This window comes from Urocitellus parryii, chromosome 7 (genome assembly GCF_045843805.1).
Source record: "Urocitellus parryii isolate mUroPar1 chromosome 7, mUroPar1.hap1, whole genome shotgun sequence".
Classification (NCBI taxonomy): Eukaryota; Metazoa; Chordata; class Mammalia; order Rodentia; family Sciuridae; genus Urocitellus; species Urocitellus parryii.
Genome location: NC_135537.1, coordinates 120,115,949 through 120,140,588, shown reverse-complemented (window position 1 = coordinate 120,140,588; position 24,640 = coordinate 120,115,949). Strand labels below are relative to the sequence as shown.

General features: G+C 44.9%; 1 protein-coding gene across 4 annotated transcripts in view; it reads left to right on the top strand.

Moving 5' to 3' along the window:
* The window catches only part of Epn2 (epsin 2), an 87,429-nt gene that overhangs the window by 46,639 nt on the left and 16,150 nt on the right, over window positions 1–24,640 (top strand). For all 4 annotated transcript variants that reach the window (XM_077800394.1, XM_026380327.2, XM_026380325.2 and 1 more), the window contains 3 exons: window positions 16,383–16,495; window positions 18,236–18,328; window positions 19,277–19,451. In XM_077800394.1, the coding sequence (XP_077656520.1) occupies window positions 16,383–16,495; window positions 18,236–18,328; window positions 19,277–19,451 (381 nt within the window). The remainder of the gene's footprint in view (window positions 1–16,382; window positions 16,496–18,235; window positions 18,329–19,276; window positions 19,452–24,640) is intronic.

Here is a 24,640-nt window from a genome sequence, read left to right as displayed (position 1 = left end):
AAAGAAAGAAAAAGAAATCCTTATTGTCCTAGAGTGAATCAGAACAGCCTGAAACAAGGTGAGAAAATAAAACAGCTAGAGTCATACACAGTTGTTAGAGATGGATCCAAATTTGACTTTGAACTTCTTAGCCACAAACACCAAAGAGGACATATTCTCTGTGGTTTCTGGACACAAGTGTTCAGGGTCTAGATGGAGGTATAGGAGGGCAGGTGCTTACTGTGCAGGTGGGAGGGGCAGGGTCTGAGCAGCCCCTCAGAACAGCATGCATAGCGGCTATGATGGGTATTTTCCTCTGGTTGCCCCAAATCTGCTGCCCTTGCATCCAGACCTGAGCCTGGAGTCTTGCAGTCTGTGTCTTACTCTTTAGTGGCTTGATAGGAATGCGAAGGGGATTTCCACATCTCTCTGGGAGTGGAAGGGTGGCATGGCCATTGTGTTTCTTCCATGGTGAATAGCTGTTCTTAAACCCCATAGGAAGTACCTTTGGAGAATCTGAAGGCTTCTTGTACAGTGTTTCATGTGTGTGTATGGCAAGTCTCTAGGGTCAGCAGGTCCTCTGACATCCTGGTATCCACCTGTTGGTGAAACTCTGGGAGTAGAGCTGGAGCTTGTTCACATACAAGAGTGCTCAGTAAGTAGGTATATGAGAAAGGAAGTCTTATATAGGCCTGTTGTTGAAAAACCTGAGGATATGGGAAAGAAAGCATAGTAATTGTTAGAAAAACCCAGCCAGCATATCCCTCAGATGTGCTCCTGAGATGGATCTTGGAAGGTGTCTGGGCCAGTCCAGGGATCGTAAGAGTGTGGGGGGAGGAGAGAGGAAGGGTGGACAGCGAAGCTCCAAGGTAAGGGCTGAGGGTGGAGAGGAACATGGAACAGAGAAGCAGTAGGTGGTACTAGCCAGGAAGAGGGACAGCTGCCAGTGGGAAAGGTACCTAGACTTCAGGGTCCTTTGGGAATGGACCAGAAATTTGGTGGGAATTGAGACTCATTTGACATTCATTTTGTTGGAATAAATGTTCTGGGAGTCCTGCGTCTTCTGGAGCAGGTAGTCCTGGGGTAGAGGCAGAGGCAGGGGCAGGGCATCGTTGTGCTATAAAGATTTGATCTCTTCAAGTGGAAAATGGAATCACAGAGGATGCTGGTCAGTAACATGTATATGCCCTTGAGGTAAGGGTTTTATTGATACATCTATCCATACATCAGATACAAAATGCTCATTTTTACCACAAGGGCTTGGGCCTTAAGTGGGATTTGAATGTGTGATGTTGTGAGTTGCTGAGTCATCATTTCCTGAGAGCCAGAAGGCCCATGGATCACCTTTGCCTGGGCCTCTCTTTTCCCTCAGGAAGAGTCTATTCACACCCTTCCTTAAGGAGGTAGAGAGAGCAGGTGTGGTTAATGCAGAAACTCAGATGAAATCACTTCCATAACCACTCAGTCTAAGTGATAAAAGCCAGAATTTCACCTGGGGTTTTGGAGAATACCAGTTCCCTTTCCTTTCATTACATTTAAAAAATTTTTTTCTACAAAATAGGGAGATGTAATATATATCTGTTAAAATTTCAGGATTGTGGTCTATCTCATGTAATGCTTTTATTTCTTGTTTTTATAATTTTTTAAGAGCTGGAGTACAATTTAAACTGCTTCTTAATCTGGACCTAGAGTTTATGGTGCTCTTTAATGGTCAGAGGATGGCATTATTTTCAGTTAAAACATGGCCATCAAAATTGCAGATTGGGTATTATTAATAATATGATTGACATTGACTTGTTCCATGGAAACTTGAAATCATTGATATAATATTCATCTACATTTCTTCTAAGCATTCTTTGTAGTATAGGTAACAAACCATTGTTAATAAACTGAATAAATATGGTAGGGAATAAGGAAGTATTTTTAGCCAGTGGACAACATGGTCACACAGCCCCTGACTGCCATGGACTTGGCAGGATAGCAGTTTTGCTAGTAGTAAATTAAAAAAAAATATATATTTTTTTAGATGTAGATGGACACAATAACTTTATTTATTTTTATGTAGTACTGAGGATCGAACCCAGTGCCTCATAGCACAAGTCTTGCGCTCTACCACTGAGCCACAACCCCAGCCCCAGCTAGTAGTAAATTTTAAGAGAATATTTACAGTTATGTGAATAAAAATAGGAGGGAAATTGTAAAGACAGATTTCTTTTTGCATGCATAGGTAGATCATATTTTGAATATAATAAAATAAAATTTGAATATAATCTCTCACGTTTTCCTCTGTTAATGTCTTCAGAGTGCTTTTCACTATTTTAAATTGTCTTGTTAATTTTGTTTTCTGTCTCCTGCACAAGCTGACTGTTGAAGTGGGACCCTGCATGCCCATGCTGTGCCTTTAGCATCCCAGCATCGTGCCTGAGCCAGAGAGGTGCTTAGTAAATACATCCTGAATGATGACTGCAAATAAATCTTAGTTGTTTTCTTTTTTTTTGTGGTGATCCTTTTATATGCTGTGCTTATTTCTGTTGCTGTAAGTCCCAGGCATGAGTGTTATTCTTTTGAAAATACATTTAAGAGCTTTTCCAGAAATACAGAAACATTTTCTATACAGTCATATACTGGTTAATGACAGACCACATATATGATAGTGGACCTGTAGATTATAATGGAGCTGAAAAATTTCTATCATCTAGTATATTTTGTTTCTTTTTTACTTTGTGCTGGAGATTGAATCCAGTGCCTTGCACCTGCTAAGCGTGCACCCTGCTACTGAGGTATATATCCTGCCCTCACCTAGTGTCTTTGCCAGGTCCTTTCTATACTTAGGTATGTTTATGTATACAAATACTTATGCTGCGTTTCAGTTGCCTACAGTGTTCAGTACAGAAACATACTATACAGGTTTGTTGCTGAGGAACAGTAGCCCATGTAGCTGAGGTATGGATAGGGCTGTACCATCCATCCGGGTTTGTGTAAGTTTACTCTGTGATGCCAACATGGGGATACATCTCTCAGAAGGTGTTCCCATAGTTGAGCAGTACACTGCCATATTTGTGTGGTTTTTAAGTGCTCTAAGTTCAAGTTCAGCACCCCTACACGTTTTGTAATTATTATCATTTAGGAATAAAAATACTGTTCTTTATTTTGCCCTTCCTTTTTTCCCTATACTACTGGCTCTCAAGTTGGCTGCCCAGGAGCTTTTAAATGGTTCCAAAGCATGGACCTCACCTGTGGCTACACCTTTCAAATCAGACTTACCTCCCACGCCCATCATAGTGGCAGGTGACTACAGTGTTCCATTGAGGCTTTGGAAAATACCTCCAGAGACAGAGTCCATGTCATGCCATATTCAGTTGGAGCAGTCTTCCTCGCCTCTCACTTCAGCTTAGGACCATTTCAAAAAGTTTTAGGCTGCAGACAATATTCAATTCTCAGCAGCTTGGAGATTGGCATTACAAATTGGAGTCAGCCCTCTTGCTGACTCCTAATGAGAGCTCAGCCCAGCACCCTTAAAATGTATTCACCCAGTTACCACCTTCATTTCTGACTGGTAAGCCTGGTGTGGACATGAAGTAATTCTCACTTTTCATTGTAAAATTAATGTAGGTGCATTCATGATAGTGTAGAAAATTCAGGGAAAAAATACAAAGTATCCTTGTAATCTTATTACATAGGCAGCTGCTATTACTTGTTGGTGTATTTTTTTTCTAAGCATATTCTTTTTTTTTTTTTTTTTTTGTACCAGGGATTGAATTCAGGGGCACGGAACCACTGAACATCCCCAGCCCTTTTTTGTATTTTATTTAGAGACAGGGTCTTACTGCGTTGCCTAGTGCCTCGATTTTTGCTGAGGTTTGCTTTGAACTGGAGGCTGGGATTACAGGAGAGCGCAACCACACCCAGCTTTTGTATTTTATTTAAAGACAGGGTCTCACTGAGTTGCTTAGCACATCACTTTTGCTAAGGTTGGCTTTGAACTCACCATTCTCTGGCCTCAGCCTCCCGAGCGAGCTGCTGGGATTACAGGTGTGTGCCACGGTGCTTGCATCAGGCCTGAGCCTGTTCTTTTCTACCCTTGCTGTTGCGCTGTGAGTGTAACTTTGCATCCCTGCTTTTTGTCTCATGACATTGTAACAGAAGCATTTTTTTTCTGGTTCTTACATAACCCTGTAAACATTTTTTTCCCCATATTATGTGTTCAATTTGATGATATTGCATTTCATTATTGCAATTTTTAAAATTTTTTTCTAATTAGTTATACATGACAGTAGAATCCACTTTGACACATCATACATAAATGGAGCATAACTTCTCATTCTTCTGGTTGTATGTGATGTAGAATCACACTGGTCAACTTACAATAGCTGAACTATGGAACTATCCTAGGTGTCCCTCAATAGATGAATGGATAAAGAAAATGTGTTATATATACACAATGGAATATTACTCAGCCTTAAAGAAGAATGAAATGATGGCATCTGCTGGTAAATGGATGGAGCTTGACAATATCATGTTACGTGAAATAAGCTATCCCCCAAAAAACCCAAAGGCCAAAAAATGTTTTCTCTGATATGTGGATGTTAATTCACAATAGTCGGGGTGGCTAGGGAAGAATTGAGTTACTTTGGATTTGGAAAGGCGTGAAGGGAGGGGAGGGGGTCTGGGGATAGGAAAGACAGTAGAATGAATCCAACATCATTACCCTGTGAACATTTTACAGCTGCACACAATGTGTAGACAAGCACATCACTTTTGCTAAGGTTGGCTTATCAACCCCCAGTGGACACCAAAACCTATAGATGCTTAAGTCCCTTATATAAATGGCATAGTATTTGCATGTAACCTATGCACATACTTCCATGTACTTCAAATCAACTCCAGATGACTTATAACACCTAATAGGATATAAATGTTATTTATATAGTTGTTTTACTTTATTGTTTAGAGAATTATGACAAGAAAGAAAGTCTGTACAATTTATTTTTCTGAAATTTCCAATCTAAGTTTGGTTGAGGGCTGGGGATGTGGCTCAAGCGGTAGCGCGCTCGCCTGGCATGTGTGCGGCCCGGGTTCGATCCTCAGCACCACATACCAACAAAGATGTTGTCCGCCGAGAACTAAAGAATAAATATTAAAAATTCTCTCTCTCTCTCTCTCCTCTCTCACTCTCTCTTTAAAAAAAAAAAAATAAGTTTGGTTGAATCCACTGATGGGGAACCTGCGGATGCAGAATGCCAGCTGTATTCCACTGGGTGGAGGTTCCTAACTTGTCCTTGCTCTGATGTGTAAATGTTGGTCACTCCTCATGTTCATACTAGACAGCAGGTTTCAGTGATAGGGTCCCAGGTGCCTGAACTGAAACCCAGGGCTTTTGGGAGCTTCCAGGTTGTGCAGTGTTTTTGTTTTGTTTTTAATACTGGGGATTGAACCTAAGGGCATTAATCACTGAGCCACATCCCCAGCCCTTTTTATTTTATTTTCACACAGGTTCTCACTGTGTTGCTTAGAGCCTCACTAAGTTTCTGAGACTGGCCTTGAACTTTTGATCCTCTTGCCTTAGCCTGCTGAGCTGCTGGGATTACAGGTGTGTGCCTCCATGTCTGGACTAGGCTGTGCAGTTTTGTCATACCCGTCAGCTAGCAGGTCCTGAATCTGGAGAAGAACCAAAGGCCAGGTCAGGGTCTGCACCCCTAAAGTCAGCTGTACTGACCCATCTGAATGACAGTTTGGAAGAGTGTCCTACAAAAACAAATCTAAAATGTATATTACACAGATAAAATGACAGTATTTGTGCTATTTTTAAAGGACATTTCCCAAAATATTAATCTGGGTTTTTCAGGGCCACCCGTAAGCTTTTTAAAAATTTTATTGTTTCATTTTTGTGGAACTGGGGATTGGACCCAGGGAGTGTTCTACCATTGAGGTACATCCCCTAGCTTTATATTTCAAGACACAGTCTTACTATGTTGCCCAGGCTGGCCTCAAACTTGCAATCTTTCTGCCTCAACCTCCTGAGTAACTGGGATTACAGGTGTGTTCCACTATGCTTGGTTCCAGTCTAAGCTTTGAGGGGCTTGCAGCTGGTAACTGAAATCTTACCTTGGGGTTTGCAACGGGTAACTGAGATCTTGCCTTGGGTGGGCTCAGTGTAGAACAGGCAGGCAATCAATAGTGTACTCAGGTGCCCAAGGCTACTGGAAGACACCTGCCAGAGCTCAGCCCCAGCCCAGGTCAGCCTTTGGTTCTTCTCCAGATTCAGCCTAGGGCTGTGTGGGATATTGGGACAGGTGGTGCAGAATGTCTGCAACCACTGAGCTGTTCTCACCCTTTGTGTGTGTGTGTGTGTGTGTGTGTGTGTGTGTGTGTGTGTATGAGGGAATACGAGGCACAGGGCAAGGTACTGGACAGGTGAGTGGAGGGTGGAGCTGTGCAGGAGCAGAGTCCCCGTCTTCCCCTGACACTGGGCTTAAGAGGGTACAACTCAGGTGACTCTGGAATAAGACAGTTTTGCAGACTGTTTTTTGTTTTTCTCTAATTCTCTGAATTTTCCATATTGCTACTAAGTTACACCTAGATTGTTTTTTTTTGGGGGGGTGGGGGGTACCAAGGATGGAACCCAGGGTGCTTTAATACTGAGTCACATCCCTGGCCCTTTTTATTTTTGTATTTTGAGACAGCCTCTTGCTGAGTTGCTTAGGGCCTCACTAAGTTGCTGAGGCTAGCCTCAAACTTGTGATTCTCCTGCCTGAGCCTCCTGAGTTGCTGGGACTGCAGGTGTGCCAGCATGCCCAGCATTCACACCAAGTTAAAGGTAAACGTTGATTGGGTTACTTTACTTCTCCAATTTTAAATCCTTTAATCTGTGAAATGGATATACCATAGTACGTTCTCCTAGGATATTGTGTGAATTACATGCACTTCAATATGTTTTTGCATAGGAGGTGCTCCGGAAGTGGATTATCCATTATCATCCTACTATCAGAGTTATTTTCAGGTTCTATCTGTTGTAAACTTTGTGCAGAGCTTTCTCTCTCTCTCTCTCTCTCACTCTCTGTGTGTGTGTGTGTGTGTGTGTGTGTGTGTAAGTGGAGATCAAATCCAAGGCCTCATGTATGCTAGGCAAGTACTCTATCACTGAGCTACCCAGCCTTTTTTTATTTTGTTTTGAGATGGAGTCTTCCTAAATTGCCTGGGCTGGCCTTGGACTTGAAATTCTCCTGCCTCTGTTTCCTGAGTAGTTGGGAATATAGACATGCACCACAATATCTAGCTTTAAGGATTCTTCTAATTATTTCTTCTATGTAGAATTCTCATCAGTGAAATTAATGGGAGAAGTATATAAACAAACTTCTTTCTTGAAATATTGCAAATGCTTTCTTAGTAGATTGTGTCTCCAGTAGCAGATGGGAGTGCTTATTGACTGTCCCAGAACCCATAGTGGATACTATAATTTTTAATATATTTTTAAAATTTTAATTAATTACTTAATTTTGGTATTGGGAATTGAACCCAGGATTGCTTCACCACTGAGCTACATCCCCAGTTCTTTTTATTTTTTATTTTGAAATAGGGTCTCACAAGGTTGCTGAGGGTCTCACTGCGTTGCTGAGGCTGACCTTGAACTTGTGATCCTCCTGCTTCAGCCTCCTGTGTCACTGAGATTACAGGTGTGTGTCACCATGCCTGGCTAAGTACTATAATTTTTAAAATGATTACCATTTTAATAGATGGAAATTATTATCAAAATTAAAAAACCCTGATTTTAAAAAATGAATTTCCTGTTTTGAAGTCCAGATTGAATATCCCTTATCCAAATGCATCAGACCTAACTCTAAACATGAAACTCATTTATAAAAATATTTCATAGACACCTTATATACATAACCCAAAGGTAATTCTGTACAGTATTTTTTGTGCACCTGTGTTTTTGACCAGGACCTGTCTGTCTCCTATGAGGTCAGATGTGAAAATTTCCACTTGGGGCCTAATGTCAGTGCTCAGAATGTTTTGGATTTTAGAGTTTTGGATTTGGAACACTCAACCTATATTACTCTAAGAAAGTGATATAGGCATTTAATTTCTTTAAGATTATGATTGTAGTTAAAAAAAAAAAGAGATAAGTTGTGTTGTTGAAGTTCTTGCTGCACCTGATGTGTGTTCATAAGCTTGGGTGCCTATTCTTGCTTAGTGCTGAATATGCCCAGTGACCCTTTTCCCACCCTGGCTCCTATCAGGAGAGCTGGGCCCCTAAGGCAAGGCATGAAGGGTCTCTTTTCCCTGCCACTGGTTCCCAGCCACCATGAGGTTCCCACCCAGCGCGCCACCCAAGGAGGTACACACTGTGCCTTTGTTACTTTTACTGTGGACAGAAGCCATAGCATAGAGACCCTTGGGTAATAAGCACTGAGAAAAAGTGCTTCATGTTTTGGACAAGCCCTTCCTTTCCTACCCAACAAGCTGGTGATCTGTAAGGGAGAGAGTTTAATCTGTAGCTCAGAGAGAACAGCACAGACTTGCTTTTTATTCAGACTGAGGATGGGTTTTGAATCATGCAGACAGAAGGACTGCCTTTTGTCTCTGGTCTCCCCTCCCCCGTCTCCCTCACACTGGGGACTAAACGTGGCCATTGTTTGGGATCTGCCTTTTTTTCTCCTGGGGTTTCAGCTTTCTTGTCTATAAACTGAGGTGGCAGTGCCAACATCCCAGGGTAGTAATGCGAAAGTAACAGCCATTATTAGTTTTCAGCAGAAACTAAACTTGAAGTTCAGCTGATAGACAGTTGGGTGCTGCTCTGTGCAGGAACAAGTCAGTGCAGCCCCTGCCTTCTCAGAGCTGACAGTCACGTGGGAAGGTGGGTGTCTGGGGGCAGTGTGAAATGCACAGTTGGAAATGAAGACTACAGAGCTATCACTGCATGGGCACCAGCCAGCCAACCCTCCAAGCCCACTAGGGCCTATGCCAGTGGTGACTATAGCTGATGACCTCCTGCCCTGTGGAGGCCCTGGTCTGGTGAGAGACCATGTTAGTAGCACAGCCAGAGAAGGTAACAATGGAGGTGGCATTTAGGGATTTTAGGGATGAGGATGTGCTTCTCTTTCCCATTGTGGGACCATCGTGAAAATGTATGGTCTTAAGGAAGCAGCCCAGGCAGGCACAGGGCTCAAGGCAGGAAAGAGCATAGTGTGACAGGTGTTTGGGGAGCATGGGAAGGTAACCATGAGGTGGGCAGCTATAGTTTTTTTTTTTTTTTAATATTTATTTATTTATTTTTTAGTTCTCGGCGGACACAACATCTTTGTTTGTATGTGGTGCTGAGGATCGAACCTGGGCCGCACGCATGCCAGGCGAGCACGCTACTGCTTGAGCCACATCCCCAGCCCCATGGGCAGCTATAGTTCTGGCACCAGGGGACAAGACAGTCTGTTCCCTGCATGTCAAGGATGCTCATATCAGTATGAGACAGTGGGAACGCCTTGAGATGAATATTGGAAAGGACTTTGGTTGCCTTCTTAGGTCTGCTTTGACAAAATTCCATTTAAGTGTAGCCTGATATAGCAGAAATGGATTATCTCACTGTTTTGGAGGCTGGAAGTCCAAGATCAAGGTATCAGCAGGGTCACTCCTTCTTTCCTTCCTAGCTTCTGGTGGTGGCTGGTGCATTACTCCTGTCTCTGCCTCCATCGCCTGTGGCATCCTCCCCTCATTGTCTGCACCTCTGTGTCTCTTATAAGGATACCAATCATACAGAATATAGGATCTACTCTGCTTCATTGTAGCCTCATTTTAACTAATTACACTGGCAACAACCCTGTTTACAAATTGGTTCATGTTCTGAGGTACTGGGAGTTAGGACTTCAACATATTTTCCGTGGGAGACCCAGTTCTGCCCCCCAAAACATGATCAGAAGTAAGCACTGTGTAAGTGCTGAGTCGGCTCCATACAGTAGCACCACATGGAGCAGACTACTGGACCAAGAACTGAGCTGGACCAGGCAGGACACTGGACAGTCTCTTGTGGGCTTGCTCGACCATTTGTTCAGACCATTTGCAGGTATTGGGGGAATCTCAATTAAATGTATCCAGCTTCCTGTTGCAACTCGTTAAAAGCCACTTCTGGCCCAGGCTCTCATCACTTCCCCCCAGACTAGTCAGATGGCATTGCTGCTCTGCTTAGAGCCTCCAACAGCCCCTCTGAAGGTGGAAGCTCTAAGACTCTTCCCTCATGTGCCCTGGGGATCCCTCTGCTTACACCAGAGTCAGAGCAGAAGTACCCCTACCCCTTGACCCCCAGATCTCTGTCTCAGTGTCTTCTCCTAGACTTTCTCCCCGGCTGCTGCTTCTTCTCTTTTGCTTTGTTTCTGATCTTGCTTTACTGGACCACAAGCCTCATGGGAACAGGGCCTTTCTTCAGGCTTGAGGAGGGCCTGGCATGGTGTAGTATACCTCAGTGGCACCAACTTGAGGGCCTTAAATCTCCTTCAGGGTGCTGGAAACAGGTGTGGGATTCAGGTTTTAAAATTTGGCTTTGAGTTATTATTCTGCCACTGGTCAGCTATATGCAAGCCATTTTATCCTTTTGAACCCTCGTTTCTTCATCTGTAAAAAGGGTTGATAGGGGATAGGGCTGGGGGTGTTGCTCAGTGGTAGAGCATTACTTAGCGTGCATGAGGCCCAGGGTTCTATTCCTAAAACTACCAAAAAAGACAAAAACAAAACACAACAAAAAACCCCAAGAGTGAGCCTTTCAGGGTCAGACTCCATTGCTCCCCAGCTGGGTAACTTTGGGCAAGTCACTGGCCCCTAAGCCTCAGCCCTGGTCTGTATAGAGTGAGAGTTCAGTAAGAGAACCATGAACATTGTAGGAATGTCACTTGCTTTTCACATAGTAATTTGTTTGATCCTCACAATAACCCCAGGAGATGGGTACTCTATCTCCATTCTGCAGATGAGAAAACTGAGGCACAGAGAATTTAATCTCCTAGACCAAATGTTAAGAAGTAGCAGAGCCCAGATCCAAACCCAGGTGTTGGGGCCTGAGCATCCCCACTCAACTACCATGCTAATAAGTACTATCTCTGACAGTGCTCAGCCTAGGTCAGATCTGAGGAGGAAATGCAGAACACAGATAAGGGAATCACATCTATGGCCTGGATTATAGTCATTTCTGCACTTCACTGGAACAGTCCTAAAGCAGTGTTGTGATGTCTCCTGATTGGCAGCTGTCCTACCACTGAAGAATAGATGCAGTTCCTTCTATGTGAGTGAGTGTCAGGAATGGAAGTGCACCCCACCCATCCACATACAGAGCATGTGGTAAAAAGCTGTCCTGGAATCAACAGGAAAATGAATAGCTGCTTCCTATGGGCAGTGTTGTGGGAGCAGGGTGAGAGGAGCGGCCCTCATTGCCTTTTATGCTGAAGTATTAAAAAAATAAGTTATGGGCATCGTCACTCCCTACCCATAAAATTTGAGGATGTGTCTATTCCAGAAGAGTCACAAAATCACTTCACACCTCAAAAAGTCAGGAATTGGTAATATCCTACTCCCCAGGCCAAATTTAGAACTCATAGTTGTCCTTAAAGTGTCTTGCCACTGGTTTGCCCAAAGCAAGAACACCTAGGGTTATAAGTTTCTCGGTTGTCCTGCCTCTTCAGCTCATCCTAGTTTTTTCAGGGCCCCGACAGGCTTATGGTCTAGTCCTGGCCTGAGTCTCTGTCTGCTGCCTCTTGCCTTGCTTAGTTTGATTCTCACCCTGAACTTCCTGTGATCTGGAAATCAGATATAGAGCCTTAATTCCACTCACATCAGCATTTTGCTGGGGCAGCCCTAGGTGGTGATGTGACATCACCTGATAGGCAGCTATCCTACCACTGGGGGTCCTGGGTTGGCCACATGGCAGGAGGCAGTCATGGCCTGTCCCTTTGTTGTAACTTACATCTGCCCTACCGCTAGACACTGATCTGGCTGTGATCCAGCTTTAGTGTGCTTCTCATTTTATACCTCCTTGTTTTTTCCCCCATGTATTTATATTCCTCCTCCTCCTTTTTCTTTCTTTTTTTTTTTTTTATTTAATGTTACTGGGGGTAGGCAGTAACATTATTTTCTCATATCTCTTTTAATTAAAAGCAATCTTTTCTGCTCCTCCCTGTGATTAGACAAAGTGAGGGCTCTGGAAGATCCCCTGTGTTTAGAAGCCTCAGCTCAGGCAAGAGCTGCTGGGTGGGAGTGTCCTCAGTGGCCGAAGTCATCGCTGACTTAGGAGTAACATGGGGATCACAGGAAGATGTCACAACATTGAGGAAGACTGAGTATGGATTCCCCTGCAGTTCAGTAATGAGGAAGGAATTTGGACTGGAGACTGGTTCATCCAATGGAGGAGGCTGGTCCTGGGTTCAATGTGGGCTCCTCCTTCCCTTCCTCTAAGGGACACCATCCACGCAGAAAGAGAAGGTCAGAGACCAGCCAGGCTAGAGCCCAAATTGTTCCCATAGAGGCCAGGAAGGCAGGTTTTCTGCTGTGTGAGGTGGAATATGTGGGTGCCTGACAGTGCTCTGGATCCTGGGGTTGGAGAAGAGGGTACCAGCTTGGGGTAAAGTTCAGATCCTGGGGAAAGGTCTAGCTGGGTCCTGAGTACTCCTAACCCCTCCCATAAACAGTGTTGGTTTCTATTTCACAGAAGTAGGAGCTCAGAGAGGTCAGCCATTTGGATGTGGTTCCACCGTTGGTCAATGGTAGAAATAAGATTTGTCCAGATAGTACTCTTTCTACTAGCTGGTCTTTCCCCAGCTGACATGCATGGAGGCAGAAGGGATTTCAGCATCACTTGGACACACATGGATCTTCTTGGGTGTTTGAGGCTTGACAACCTTGCAGTCTTGCTCAAAACACCTGTGTGCCCACCATCACCAGACCAAACCCAGAACACACAGGGTCAGGCCCCCTCCTCTGCCTCCCCTGGGGTCTGTGTGAGGCTCACAGAGGCATGCTGGGGACCTCACAGCTCCTGTCCCACACACAGTATCTGTTCCCTTTATTTAATATTATGTGAGTGGCTTCAGTACTTTCTAGGAAAATTGCAAAATATAGCTGATAAGAAGCGATTTCCTGTTTTTTTTTTTTTTTTCTCCAATCAATTTGAATTCACTTCTTTCGAAAGTACCTGAAGTTAGCCAACTGAATCATCTTCATTACGAAATCTCTTGACTTCAGTTTTAGGAGCACACGAGGGAAAGGAAAACCTTCTCACAGCACAGAGTACAGGCACCCAGGTCCCACCTGGGTATCCTGGGATCAGGCAGGGTGGAATTGAATCTGGGAGATCCTGGCCCATCTGAACAGGGTGTTTCTTGTATCTTTCTTACCAGACTGAATTTTGAGGAAAATATTCTGTAACAGACTGGAAAAAATAAAAGTGGTCCCACCCGTGGTTACAATTCTTGGCCACATTGAAGCTATTCCAGGTGGAGCTGGTAACACAGAAGCCTGTCTTAGATGGGAGAAGGTCCATGATGCATTTGGTGGTATGATTAACATAAACTAGCAATTCCTGTTCTTCCCTCCAAAGGGTGACGGGGAGGAAGCAGTCAGCATATAGAGAGTGGCTCTTGCTCTTTCCTTGGGTCCCTGTGAGTTGTGAGCCTTCGGATCCTCATAGCAGGGCCAGGCTCAGGTGGTCAGAAGGGTCCATTCAGGCCTGTTTCACAATGACATCTGTGTTCCCTGTCATGTGCCCAGGCACAAGAGGCTCTTTGTGGACTGAGATGCTGTCACTAAAGCACTGGCATCTCTGCTGGAGACCCGCTGTGTGCAGCTGATATTTAGGGTTTGGTGGCTGTGAATTCTGCCACCTGTGGAGCTGAGAGCTCTGCATCCGTTTATAAAAACCACAGTGTGGAGGGGGAATACCCTTTGTCTTGATTCTCCACATTGATGTGGTGAACTATTTCCGATTCTGCCGGCTTTGCATTATTCTCACTGCTCCAGTGGTGGTGATGGTAGAAACCAGCTTAGACATTTGCATTTGAATCTGGCCTTGCAGGTGTGCTTCACAGCTCAGGGGCAAGGGAGGCCTCATTGCTGGACCAGGTCTTGCCCAGAACCACAAGCTGACTCTGACCATGTGGGCAAGGAGCAGCTTTTCCTGCCAGGGTGATGCTAATTTTCCACAGTACTCTTTCTGGGTTGGAGGTTGGTAAGGGGCATTCTCCTTTATTCACTCGTGATCTTCATTTGTTCAAAAATGGGGCATGTCAGATGCTGTGTCTTATATAAATCTAGGGTTTTGTGAACCACACTTTAGATTCTTTATCATCAGAGAGGCCATCAAGAAGGTGCTGGGTATGAAGGACATGAACAGAGAGCTTAGTGGATGGGAGTTCCCCCAGAAGTATCCCCAGCACATCTGGCTGCCTTTTCCCTTCAGCCAAGGTGGCAGCATCTTTGTTTCCTGAGCATAGGAAAGCCATTACCTGAGCTGGCATCGAGACTTCGGAAACAAAATGAACCCAAACTGTTTCAGTGTATTGTTAAGAAATCTAATTATTAAGATGTATTCAAAGGACTTTCCAGAACTATCTAGCTGTTTTCTAAAGAACAGTGGAAAATATAATTGAAGTAATGTACTAGGATGGGGTTTGACTTTATTTTATTTAGAGAAATAACCTTTTTTTTTTTTTAAACTGCAGCTTTTTGGTTTTTTTTGCCTATTTATTTATTTATTTATTTGCTTTTTGGTACTGATTAGTGGAGACATGAGGTAATTGCTTGCTGACATTTTTTGGGGGGTCCAGGGGATGACAATAAAGCACAACAAATACACCATGCTTCATGCCCAGTATTATTCCATGTTAAATCTTATTGATGTATGTTTTTAAAAAATTCACAACAAAGTAAAATTGCTTGGCAATATTACAGTAGAGAAAAGTCTACAGTCTCCCATCCCACCCCAGCCCTCTGCCTGAGGCATTCTCTGGCTACCTGGCCTGGTCATTCTGTGGATTAACTCTGTGGCCCAAACTGCATTTAGTTCTCTTCTCCTGTTTCATTCACTGTAGCCAGGGCCTGGCCATCTAGAAACTGCCTTTGTCATGAGTCATTCCTGACCTTTTACTTTCCCCCAAAGAAAGCAGATCCTAGGAAGCACGTTTAGAATGGAAATGTAGAAGCAATATTTAGGTTAGCAAATCTTGATGGTTAGGTTTGCTAGTATGCATATTATGAAAGAGGGAAGTAAACTAATACACAATTACAACATTTTCAACTAACTACCCCTAAGCCATGAAATTGAATTCTTTGTCCATCCGCCCATCATTCAGCAGGTAGGTATTTGCCAGTCTGGGGTAAGTGCACTGAGGGATGGAGAGAGTTTGCCCAGCCTGAGGGCTGATATATCCTGGAGGGAGGCTAAATCTGCAAACCCAGGAGCAGGAGGTGGAGGTGGGTACTCTGAGCTGCACAGAATCCAGGGGAGGCCAGAGCCAGGAACCTGCTGAGCCAGCAGCTCCATCACACTTCCAGTCCCACGTTGTCTCAGGCCTTGCTCTGAGAACTTTAGAAGAGCTGGGATGGAGCAGAGGATGGAACACTTAGACTCATGTTCCCTAAACTCTACATCAGTTCCTGGAGGCATCTACACTCCCTGATCCACAAGCATTCTGTGGAGTGCGGGCATGTTTCCAGGGAGTCCCTCTCTAGGTCTTGTGATTGTAAAGACTCCTTCACTGGGGGTTTGTTATATCTGCTAGAAATTCACATCTCATCCCTTTAGTAAAAACTGTCTTTCCAGAGCTGCTTATAAGTGTTCAAACTAGCTGAGTACCTTCCACAAAAATGCCTGCACCTGTGTTCATTTCTAGTCTGTGTACAGTGTTTCAAAACAAAAATGTTCAGGGTAACCACAGAAATAGGTGGGCTGTATTTTCACCAGTCCTTAAGACTATAAGATGGGAAGTACAGCTCTCAAACTTTGTTACAACTTGAAGGGAGCCTTGGTGCCCAGTGCCCAGTTCCTGATTGCAGGAGATTTTTAAGGTCAGCACTTCCAGAATACTATCGTGGTCTCTGTTGAGTTAGTCCCTCTCTTTGGAGCAGTGAAGACCAAAGTTCTGATTTTCCTGAGACCTGACTGCCAGCTGGGGCTTACAGCCCAGAGACTCTTCTCTCCATGGGTGCTCTCCATGGGTGCCGTGTGGCTTGAGTAGTTGTGATGCCAGTTTTGATGATGATCACTTGATTTTAACCTTGGAATATCCATAGTCCATTTCTATCCTCCTCCTGTATCATTGGGCTCTTTCCAAATCATGAAGGTTTGAGAATGGGATGTGCTCTGAATAGGGGATTACTAGGCTTGAGAGGGACAGCCCTGTCTTTGCTTGTGGTAACTCTGCCTTCTTCCACAGCCACTTCCCCCCGGGTGTCTTCTGAGCTGGAGCAGGCTCGACCACAGACGAGTGGAGAAGAGGAGCTGCAGCTGCAGCTGGCACTTGCCATGAGCAGAGAAGTGGCTGAGCAGGTTAGTGCCCCGGGTGTGCCTTCACTGCAGTGACTTCTGGACAGGGGATGGGGCATGGACTCCTGGTGGTTCCCAGGGAGTCCATCTTCAAGACTTTCTGATGTGCTTGGTGAGTTTACTTCATATGGCTACAAGTGTGTTCCTGTTATCCACTGACCCCAGTGCAGAAAGAGGCCTGTGCAAAGTTACATTTAGGAAAGGTTTTCAGGAATGCCATTGCCAAAGGAGAAAATAAGAAAAAGTGCTTCCCAAACTCACATATGCAGACACAGTCAGTGTCCAGGGTCCCTTGAGTGAACATAGCCTCCAGGGTTGTGCAGGTCAGGCGCAGAGATGCAGGCTATACAGAAAGGAAGGCCTAGCCCCTGTGGAGGCAATTAGGCAAATGGCAGGTGCCCGGCGGGGTGGGGGGAAGGCTAGAAGTAAGTTTTCCTGGAAATGAAAGTGCTCATATTTTCTATGACAGAAGTATGTATTATTAATTTATTTTTGTTGTTTGGTGGTATTGGGGATGGAACCCAAATCCTTTCATATGTTAGGCAAACGGTCTACCTCTGAGGCACACTTCCAGTCCCATGTTGTAGTTTTAGGATTTTTTTCCCCCCTAGTACCCCTTTTTCTTTAATAAGCATGCATTACTTTAAGATGGGGGAAAAGGGGAAGAAGCAGTTAAAGTAACATTAGAAGTTATCACTTTGGTTGCAGTTTTCAAAAAAGTGTAGATAGAGCCAGAGTAGCTCAGGGATACCTCTCATTTAGAAGCTGGCTTTCAGAGAAAAATGTTGGGATGGTTGTCTGGCGTTTTTTGTGTGTCTGTAACTGAAATATCCTCAAGCTCAACAACAATAGACCTTTTCATTCATGGCCTGTGTCCTCACAGTGGTCTATCCATGTAGAGGCACATGGCTCTCTGGCCCACACCCTGGAAGAAAGGTGCTCAGAAGTGCTCACTGAGAAGCACAGGGATGGGCAGATAGTTGGATCCATTTTTAGTTACTATTTTAACAAGTAAAATATAGGGAATGATAGAATTAATGATTATAATATATAAAAGCAAAGGCAAGCTGGATGTAGTGGTGTATGCCTATGATCCCAGAAACTCAGGAGGCTGAAGCAGGAGAATAGCAAGTGAGACCAGTCTCATTAACTTATAAAAAGTACTGGAAATGTAGCTTAGTGGCAAAATATCCCTGGTTTCAATCTCCAATACTGAAAACAAACAAATAAAGCTAGGGCAACCCTATCTTATGCATGTAGTGACTTTTCCTTAAATAAATATAGTGAATCATTTCTGTTAAAATTAGTCACAGAATTATGCACTTATTTTCTGGGAGCATCTGCAGTGGGAAATGGAATGATGTATGATTTTCATTCTCTTTCTGACTCATTCCTGGGTAGTCAGATGTATGGTTTATAAGACCTACTGCTTCTGTAAGTATTAAGAATTATAAAGCCGTTTTCATTTTGAGAAAAAATATTTTAGATTAAGCCTTCTTTTTCCCCAGTTTGATGGGACCTCAAGGAGGTTGAAGTCACACTGGTACAATAATGGAAGAGCCTGCTAAGTACGAACACTTGGGACTGGAAAGTAATTATGTTTTACCAGTTGACTTTACATAGTCCTTTGAAATGACACAGACTACAGTATGCATTTCCTGTTGCTGGCCAGGGTGGCTTTGTTCTCTCTTGTGATGTTATTATCATTACCATCAACTTCAAGGTCTCATTGTCCCTCTACAGGAAGAACGCCTCAGACGGGGTGATGACCTCAGATTACAGATGGCCCTAGAAGAAAGCCGAAGAGACACAGTCAAAGTTCCAAAAAAAAAAGAGGTAAGAGCTTGCTGGGAGATAAATATTTGAGATGTGCAAGTTGTTGCCCTAAATATCCCTGAACCCTGCAGGTGAGTGGGACGCACAGTGGGTTCTCCAGAGTCCACAAATAACCTGCATGTCTGTGGCAGGCAAGAGCAAAGTAAGGAGATACTGAAAATACCCAAATTAAGAGAAGGCATTTAGTGTCCCAGTGCCCGAGTACCCTCATCTATAAAATGAGGATGACAATGGTGCCTGCCTCCTGAAGTTAAGGTAGCTGTTAAATTAATTTAATGGCAATACTTTGGAGCACTCCTGGGCCAGGATAAGCCCTGGAGTAGTGCTGGTCTCCATCATTGGCACTATGATGGTCTGTGCCAGGCTTCCACACTTTGACATAGAGATGAGCAGGACATGGCTTTGCTTTTGACAAGCTCATCATCATTGTTGTCCAGTAAGGATACAGACCCCACCACTGCCACCACAAGGACGGGGGCTCTAGTGGCCTTCCCTGTCATAACAGGGATGGGGATGATGGATGTGGTATTCATGGGAGTGGGGGGAGCATCCCCTCCCCCCAGGAGAGAGGGTCATGGGGCCAGAGTGGTGGCTGGCATCTGAGATGCAAGTTGAGCAGAGAGGGATGTTATTCTTGGGGTAGGTCAAAGCCCTGGAAAAAGCCAGTGCCATCTTGGGGGGAAGTTTTCAGAGCCCCTAGGACCCTGAAAGCCTGTGAGGAATTTGGCAAACAGGAAATAGTTTGGTGTGTCTGGAACAGAGCTGTCCCAGGAAGTAGTAATATTGAAGAGCTGGTGAGGATGGGGCAGGAGAGGAAATGGCTTAATTTCCCAATCCTGCTGGGCCCCTCTTGAAGGGGCTCTACTATATATAGTAAGAGGGCTAATGCATGGGTACTTGATGTGACTGTAACAAAGTAAAACTGTCCCCTTCTTTTTGTTTCAAAAGCACGGCTCCCACCCACCGCAGACCACACTGTTGGATTTAATGGATGCTCTCCCCAGTTCAGGCCCTGTTGCCCAGAAAGCGGAGCCCTGGGGCCCAGCAGCCTCTGCTAACCAGACCAACCCCTGGGGTGGTTCGGCGGCTCCCTCGAGCACTTCGGACCCCTGGCCATCATTTGGTAAAGACTCCATCCTTGGTCTCCTGTGTTTGCCTGCTGGATGGGTGAGGGGAACAGGGCAGGGCTTTGTGCTGTCTTTCACCTGTCCTAGTCCATTGTGGTGGGGGTACAGGCTGTACAGTTCCTAGCAGTGATGCCCAGGAAGCCCTTGCCCTCTTCCCTGGGGATCAAGGCACTGCACTCTTTCTTGGTGTTTTGAATGGTTTTCTGCTTGGATAAAAGAAATGCTGGCTTCTTCCCTGCCTCACACACACTAGAAGTGACTTGTCCCTACTGTGGGACACATATCAGCTCTCTCTGCTTCAGAATCACACCCAGCACCCAGCTTAAGAAGCAGCAATACAGAGCATGAACCATCTAGATCAAGTTGCTGTAAGTAAAACTGCTGTTAATGAAGAGGGGATACATTTGCTATAGCTCTTACTTATTATTTAAGGGAATAGTGAATCAATATAATAGAGTAAGTGAATTTCTAAGTTTTGCTTAATGTTAAGTATAAGAGAATATCTGGCAGGAGATTTTAAACAGGAACATGACAGAATTAGTTTGCTCTCGGTGATGATTCTGGCACATGAATTTTTTAATTGCTGGGCAGGGGCTTGGCCTTGCAGGCTTCAGGGGGATTTCCTGGCCTGGTGTTCTGGGAACTTCCTGGTGCTCTGAACTGTGTTGGCCACAGCTGATCTGGGGGCTTTCTTTCTAGGAACCCTGAGCTGCATATTTTGTGGCATCTTGCCTGTATCTCTTGAGAGTCCTTGTTTTCCCAAACTAGAACCATCTTTTGTATTCAGCTCAGTTCCCTGGATGTTTGCTAAAGTGTGCCAAGTGCCAGGTTCTGTCCTGCCATGTGATGACCCTGAGACGAACAGGTAATGAATGGTCCCTTCTTTCAGGTTCCAGTCAGGTGCGGGTAGAATAGAAACACAGCAGAAGAGCTGTTCTGTGGAGTCAGGCGTCCACAGAGGTTTTTTGAGGGCATTCAGGGGTGGGAGGCATCCCAAAAGGCCTGAGGGTGTGCAGAGGCAAGGATCTTGGAGGAGGGCTGCTTCCAAGAGTCTCCAGTAAAGAACAGGTGACAGGTGGTAAGAGTCAGCTGTTTTCTCTTCATCAGAAGGCCCGAGGCGAGGTATGCTAGAGTCTTACAGGTGCAGGAACCTATGCTGTGTGAAGTGGGCAGCAGGGGAGGTTTGAGGGGAGAGGGGGGCATCTAGGTCACTCAGACCTCAGCCTTGCTGAGTGCTTGAATTTGGTCCAGAAGGTGGTGTCAGCCCTTTGGCATTGCTGTTGGCCCTGGTGACCACACAGAGCCCCACACCCACTTTGGTAGGCGGAATTATCCAGAGTTCTCACTCACTGAACCAATTCCAGGGCTGCTTAGAAGTTGGTTTTCACAGTCTTTGGCCTGTGTGCTTGTGCACTAGGGAGCCTGTGGTGGTCGTGGTCTTGCTGAGCACACATGACAGTGTGAGGCAGGTCAGCTGGAGCTATACACAGTGTGTCCCAGGGACAGTAGGCCCTTCCAGAGAGTTTCTTTGACTTTCTTTATAAATTTGAAAAATGATTCTTCTGTCAAACAATGGCCACTTTGTCATGGATGGGATGTTTTGGGGAAAGACTGTGCAATATCTTTCAGGGTTGTGTGATGGCTCATTGAGGAGGAGCTTATCAGTGCCTGGAAGAAAGTACGGCGACCAAGAGCCAGGGAGGTTGAGGAAGGTTGCACTCCATGGTGGTGGAGTAGGAGGGAGACTTGGCTTTCACACTTTACTTGTGCATTCTGTTGATTTGTTTACCAGGGATGAGTTCAACTGGTCGGGGGAGACAGAACAAGAGTAATTTTTAAAGGACCAATTTATGTCGTGTCCTTTTGTTGACTGGTGAAGAGGTCTGGGTCCTGGACTGAATCCTTGAGGTCCAACTGTGGAGTCTCCCTGGTGGGTGTGGACAGTACCACCTCCAGGGTGGGAAGCTAGAAGAATGTCAGGCTGCCATATGCTGGAGGAGGAGGGGCCACTGAGGAGAGGCACTGAGTATCCTGTGGGAATAAGCAATACCTGGGGCTTGCTTTTCAGTTTCTAAAAAATAGAGATAAAATTCACCATTTAAATCATTTTAAAGTAGACAACCCAGTAGCTTTTAATACACTCACAATGTTGTACACTTACCACTACTCTCTAATTCTAGAATGTTTATATCACCAGAAAGAAACCTCATATCCAGCCTCTGGCAGCCAGCAAACTGGTTTCTGTCTTTAAGGATTTGCCTCTTCTGGACATTTCATATGAATAGAATCATACAACATGTGCTCTTTTGTGACTTGCTTCTTTTATTTAGCATGCTTTTGAGGTTCATCCATGTTGTAGCAGATGGTAGTTCTTTATTCCTTTTTGTGGTTGAATAATATTCCATGGGATGACTGTGCCACTTTTTGTTTAACCATTCAGGAACTGATGGATATTTGGGCTGCTTCTGCTTTCTGGTAATTGTGAATCCAGATTTGAAAGAGAAGATTGAAATCCAAAATTTTGAAATCTATTAATGTTTCAATGTTGTCAGTGATTTTAAAAAATCAGCTGGTTGGTTCATCAAAATCTCTCTGAATATGGCCTCATGGGGCTTTTGTCTGCTTGTTTGCCATTTCTTGCTACTTGCCCACTCAGGGCCTTCTTGGTTCTGATATACTTGGCATTCTAACCAGTGACTGGAAAAGGAAACAGACCATCAAAGCCCAGAAAGGCTATTCATTTCTCCAGGGTCCCACAGCAAATTAGATGTAGGCTAAATGCTTATGGTTTCACATCCTGGCCTTATTACCTCATCCTGGATTGCCACAAAGTCCTTCTGTGGCCCTGGCATGTCCTGGAAAAGTCACCCCCAATTCCAGCATCAAGAGAGAGCCATTGTTAGAATGTGAGCTTATTTGCTTCCTGTTTTTTTTTTTCTGGTATTATGTTTTTACACAGCTGAGGCCATGTTGTCAGTATGATTTTGCATGTGTGTGTGTGTATATTTATGCACACATGTATTTTTCTACAGCTTGTGCTGTGTGTCGTGAGCATTTCCAGGCCTTTAGAAAAATCCAAATAATGTGGCACTAATAAGGCATTTCATAGCTGTGCCATCATTCTCTCAGTGTTGTGCAGAGCCGGTTTTACAGTCCCAACTCTCTGCTTTCAACAGGAAAAGATGCTATAACACAGCATTCTTGGAGGACTTCTCAGAGGCAGTGCTACCAGAGCAGAACAGCCTCAGCCAGCTCCAGGTTCTGGGCTGCATGTTCTCAGGCACTTTGCTCCTTATGTCATCTCCCCAGCTCCAGAGCAGAAGTGTGGTTGGATTTACCATTCACCTTCTGGTAAAATCCAATCGTGTGCCTTTTCATGGCCACCCCTCAGTCCTGAGATGCATTCATAAATTAGAAAGATTAGATTCTTGTTCCCATAGCACTCTGAGCCGCACCCTCAGCATGAAAGAAACATTTTTAAAAGCACCACTTGTCCATCTTTTTTTTGTTTTTCCTTTCCTTTGCTGTACTAGGGATCAAAACCAGAGCCTCGGGCTGGGGATGTGGCTCAAGCGGTAGCGCGCTTGCCTGGCATGCGTGCAGCCCGGGTTCGATTCTCAGCACCACATACAAACAAAGATGTTGTGTCCGCCAAATACTAAAAAATAAATATTTAAAAAAAAAAAAAAAAAAACAGAGCCTCGTGTATGCCAGGCAGGCACTGTACCACTGAGCTAGCTCCCTGGCCCCTTCAAAGCCACCATTTGTAGTTGGCCCTGTCATTACCAGTTTTTTCCAAAAGCAGTACAGGGGGCTGCTGGGCCAAGTGGCCTTGGGAGGAAATGCTAAGGGCCAAGAGGAGGGAAATTGGAGCCTGCCAGGTCAGCAGGGCACTTCCTCCTTTCTTCTAGACACACAAAGCAGCCACCTGGTCTGAGGAGGCCTCACAGCCTGGTGATTCAGAAGGCTTGGCCAGCCCGGGCCTCCTCTCTGCCCACCCCACTGCCCACCATCCTGACTAGGACAGAGCCCTGTCTTCCGCCCCAGCAGCAGCAGGTGGTGCTGCTGACTTCTTGGTGACCTCTGCATGGCTATAACTGCCTCCCTGTGCACATGAATATTCATCTGCGAGATGCACCGGGCTGGTGGGATGTTGCTCCTGTGAATGGACCCCACAGAGGAGGCCGGAAACAGCTTGATCTTTCAGACCTGTGTTCCATCCTCCTTTCATTCACTGGAGCTTTCAACAAGCATTTATTTATTGGGTGTGTGGCATTGCCTGAACCCCATGGAGGCTGTGAGGCTGAGAGCACAGAGGAGCCTTGCAATGGCTCTACTGTCCATTCATGGAGGAGGAGCCTCCCCAAGCCAGCAGGGTTCCCTGGGGACCAGCTGAACCCTGGCCTCCATGCTGGCTGCTTTCCCTTGGAAGGAGGAGGGTGTGTTATCTGTCCCCTTGCCACCTTTGAAGAAAGTCTGTCTGGCCACAGAACCATTTACCTGTGTCAACTGTACTTTGTTCATTTTGTATAAATTCAACCCAGAAACTTTCATAGAATTCAGTACTTCTGTGTCTCTTGTGTCATTTGCAGAATGGAAGCCTGATAGAGCTCATCCAGGCTAAGCAGCTTATCCATGGTGATCTGGTGATTTGGGGGTGGCCAGGATCTGAACTGAGCACATATATCATTCTGTGTCTGAAACCCTCTGACTTATGACAGACTTTGTTCCTGCAAGCAGTGGAGTGGGAGTTCCTTCTGAGGCTGAGCTTGTTGAATTCAACAGTATGCATTGCACAGGTTACTGATCCTTAAAATTTGGCCATTTCAGTAGTAGGTTCTAAAGCAGACAGAGCCATGAGAACTAACTGCAAGTGTCAGAGGAGGCTCTAGAAAAATTACAACGTGGACTGCATGGCACAGTGGGCCCTCCACGTAGAAGCCTTGCCTCTGAGTTCAGGTGGGCAGGGGCTCCACATCCTGCTGACTCATGGAGAGAGCACAACGTCCTTTTGGTGCAGCTATGCGTCATAGCATTCAGGGTGGAAAGAGTTTTTCTAGAAATGTTAAAACACTTTGTTTTAAAGATACAAGCCTATCAGTTTGGGGGAAACTGTATGTTCAGATCATCATTGTGCAAGAGTATGTCCAGATGGAAAAAAAATCCTACTTTTGCACATGCATAC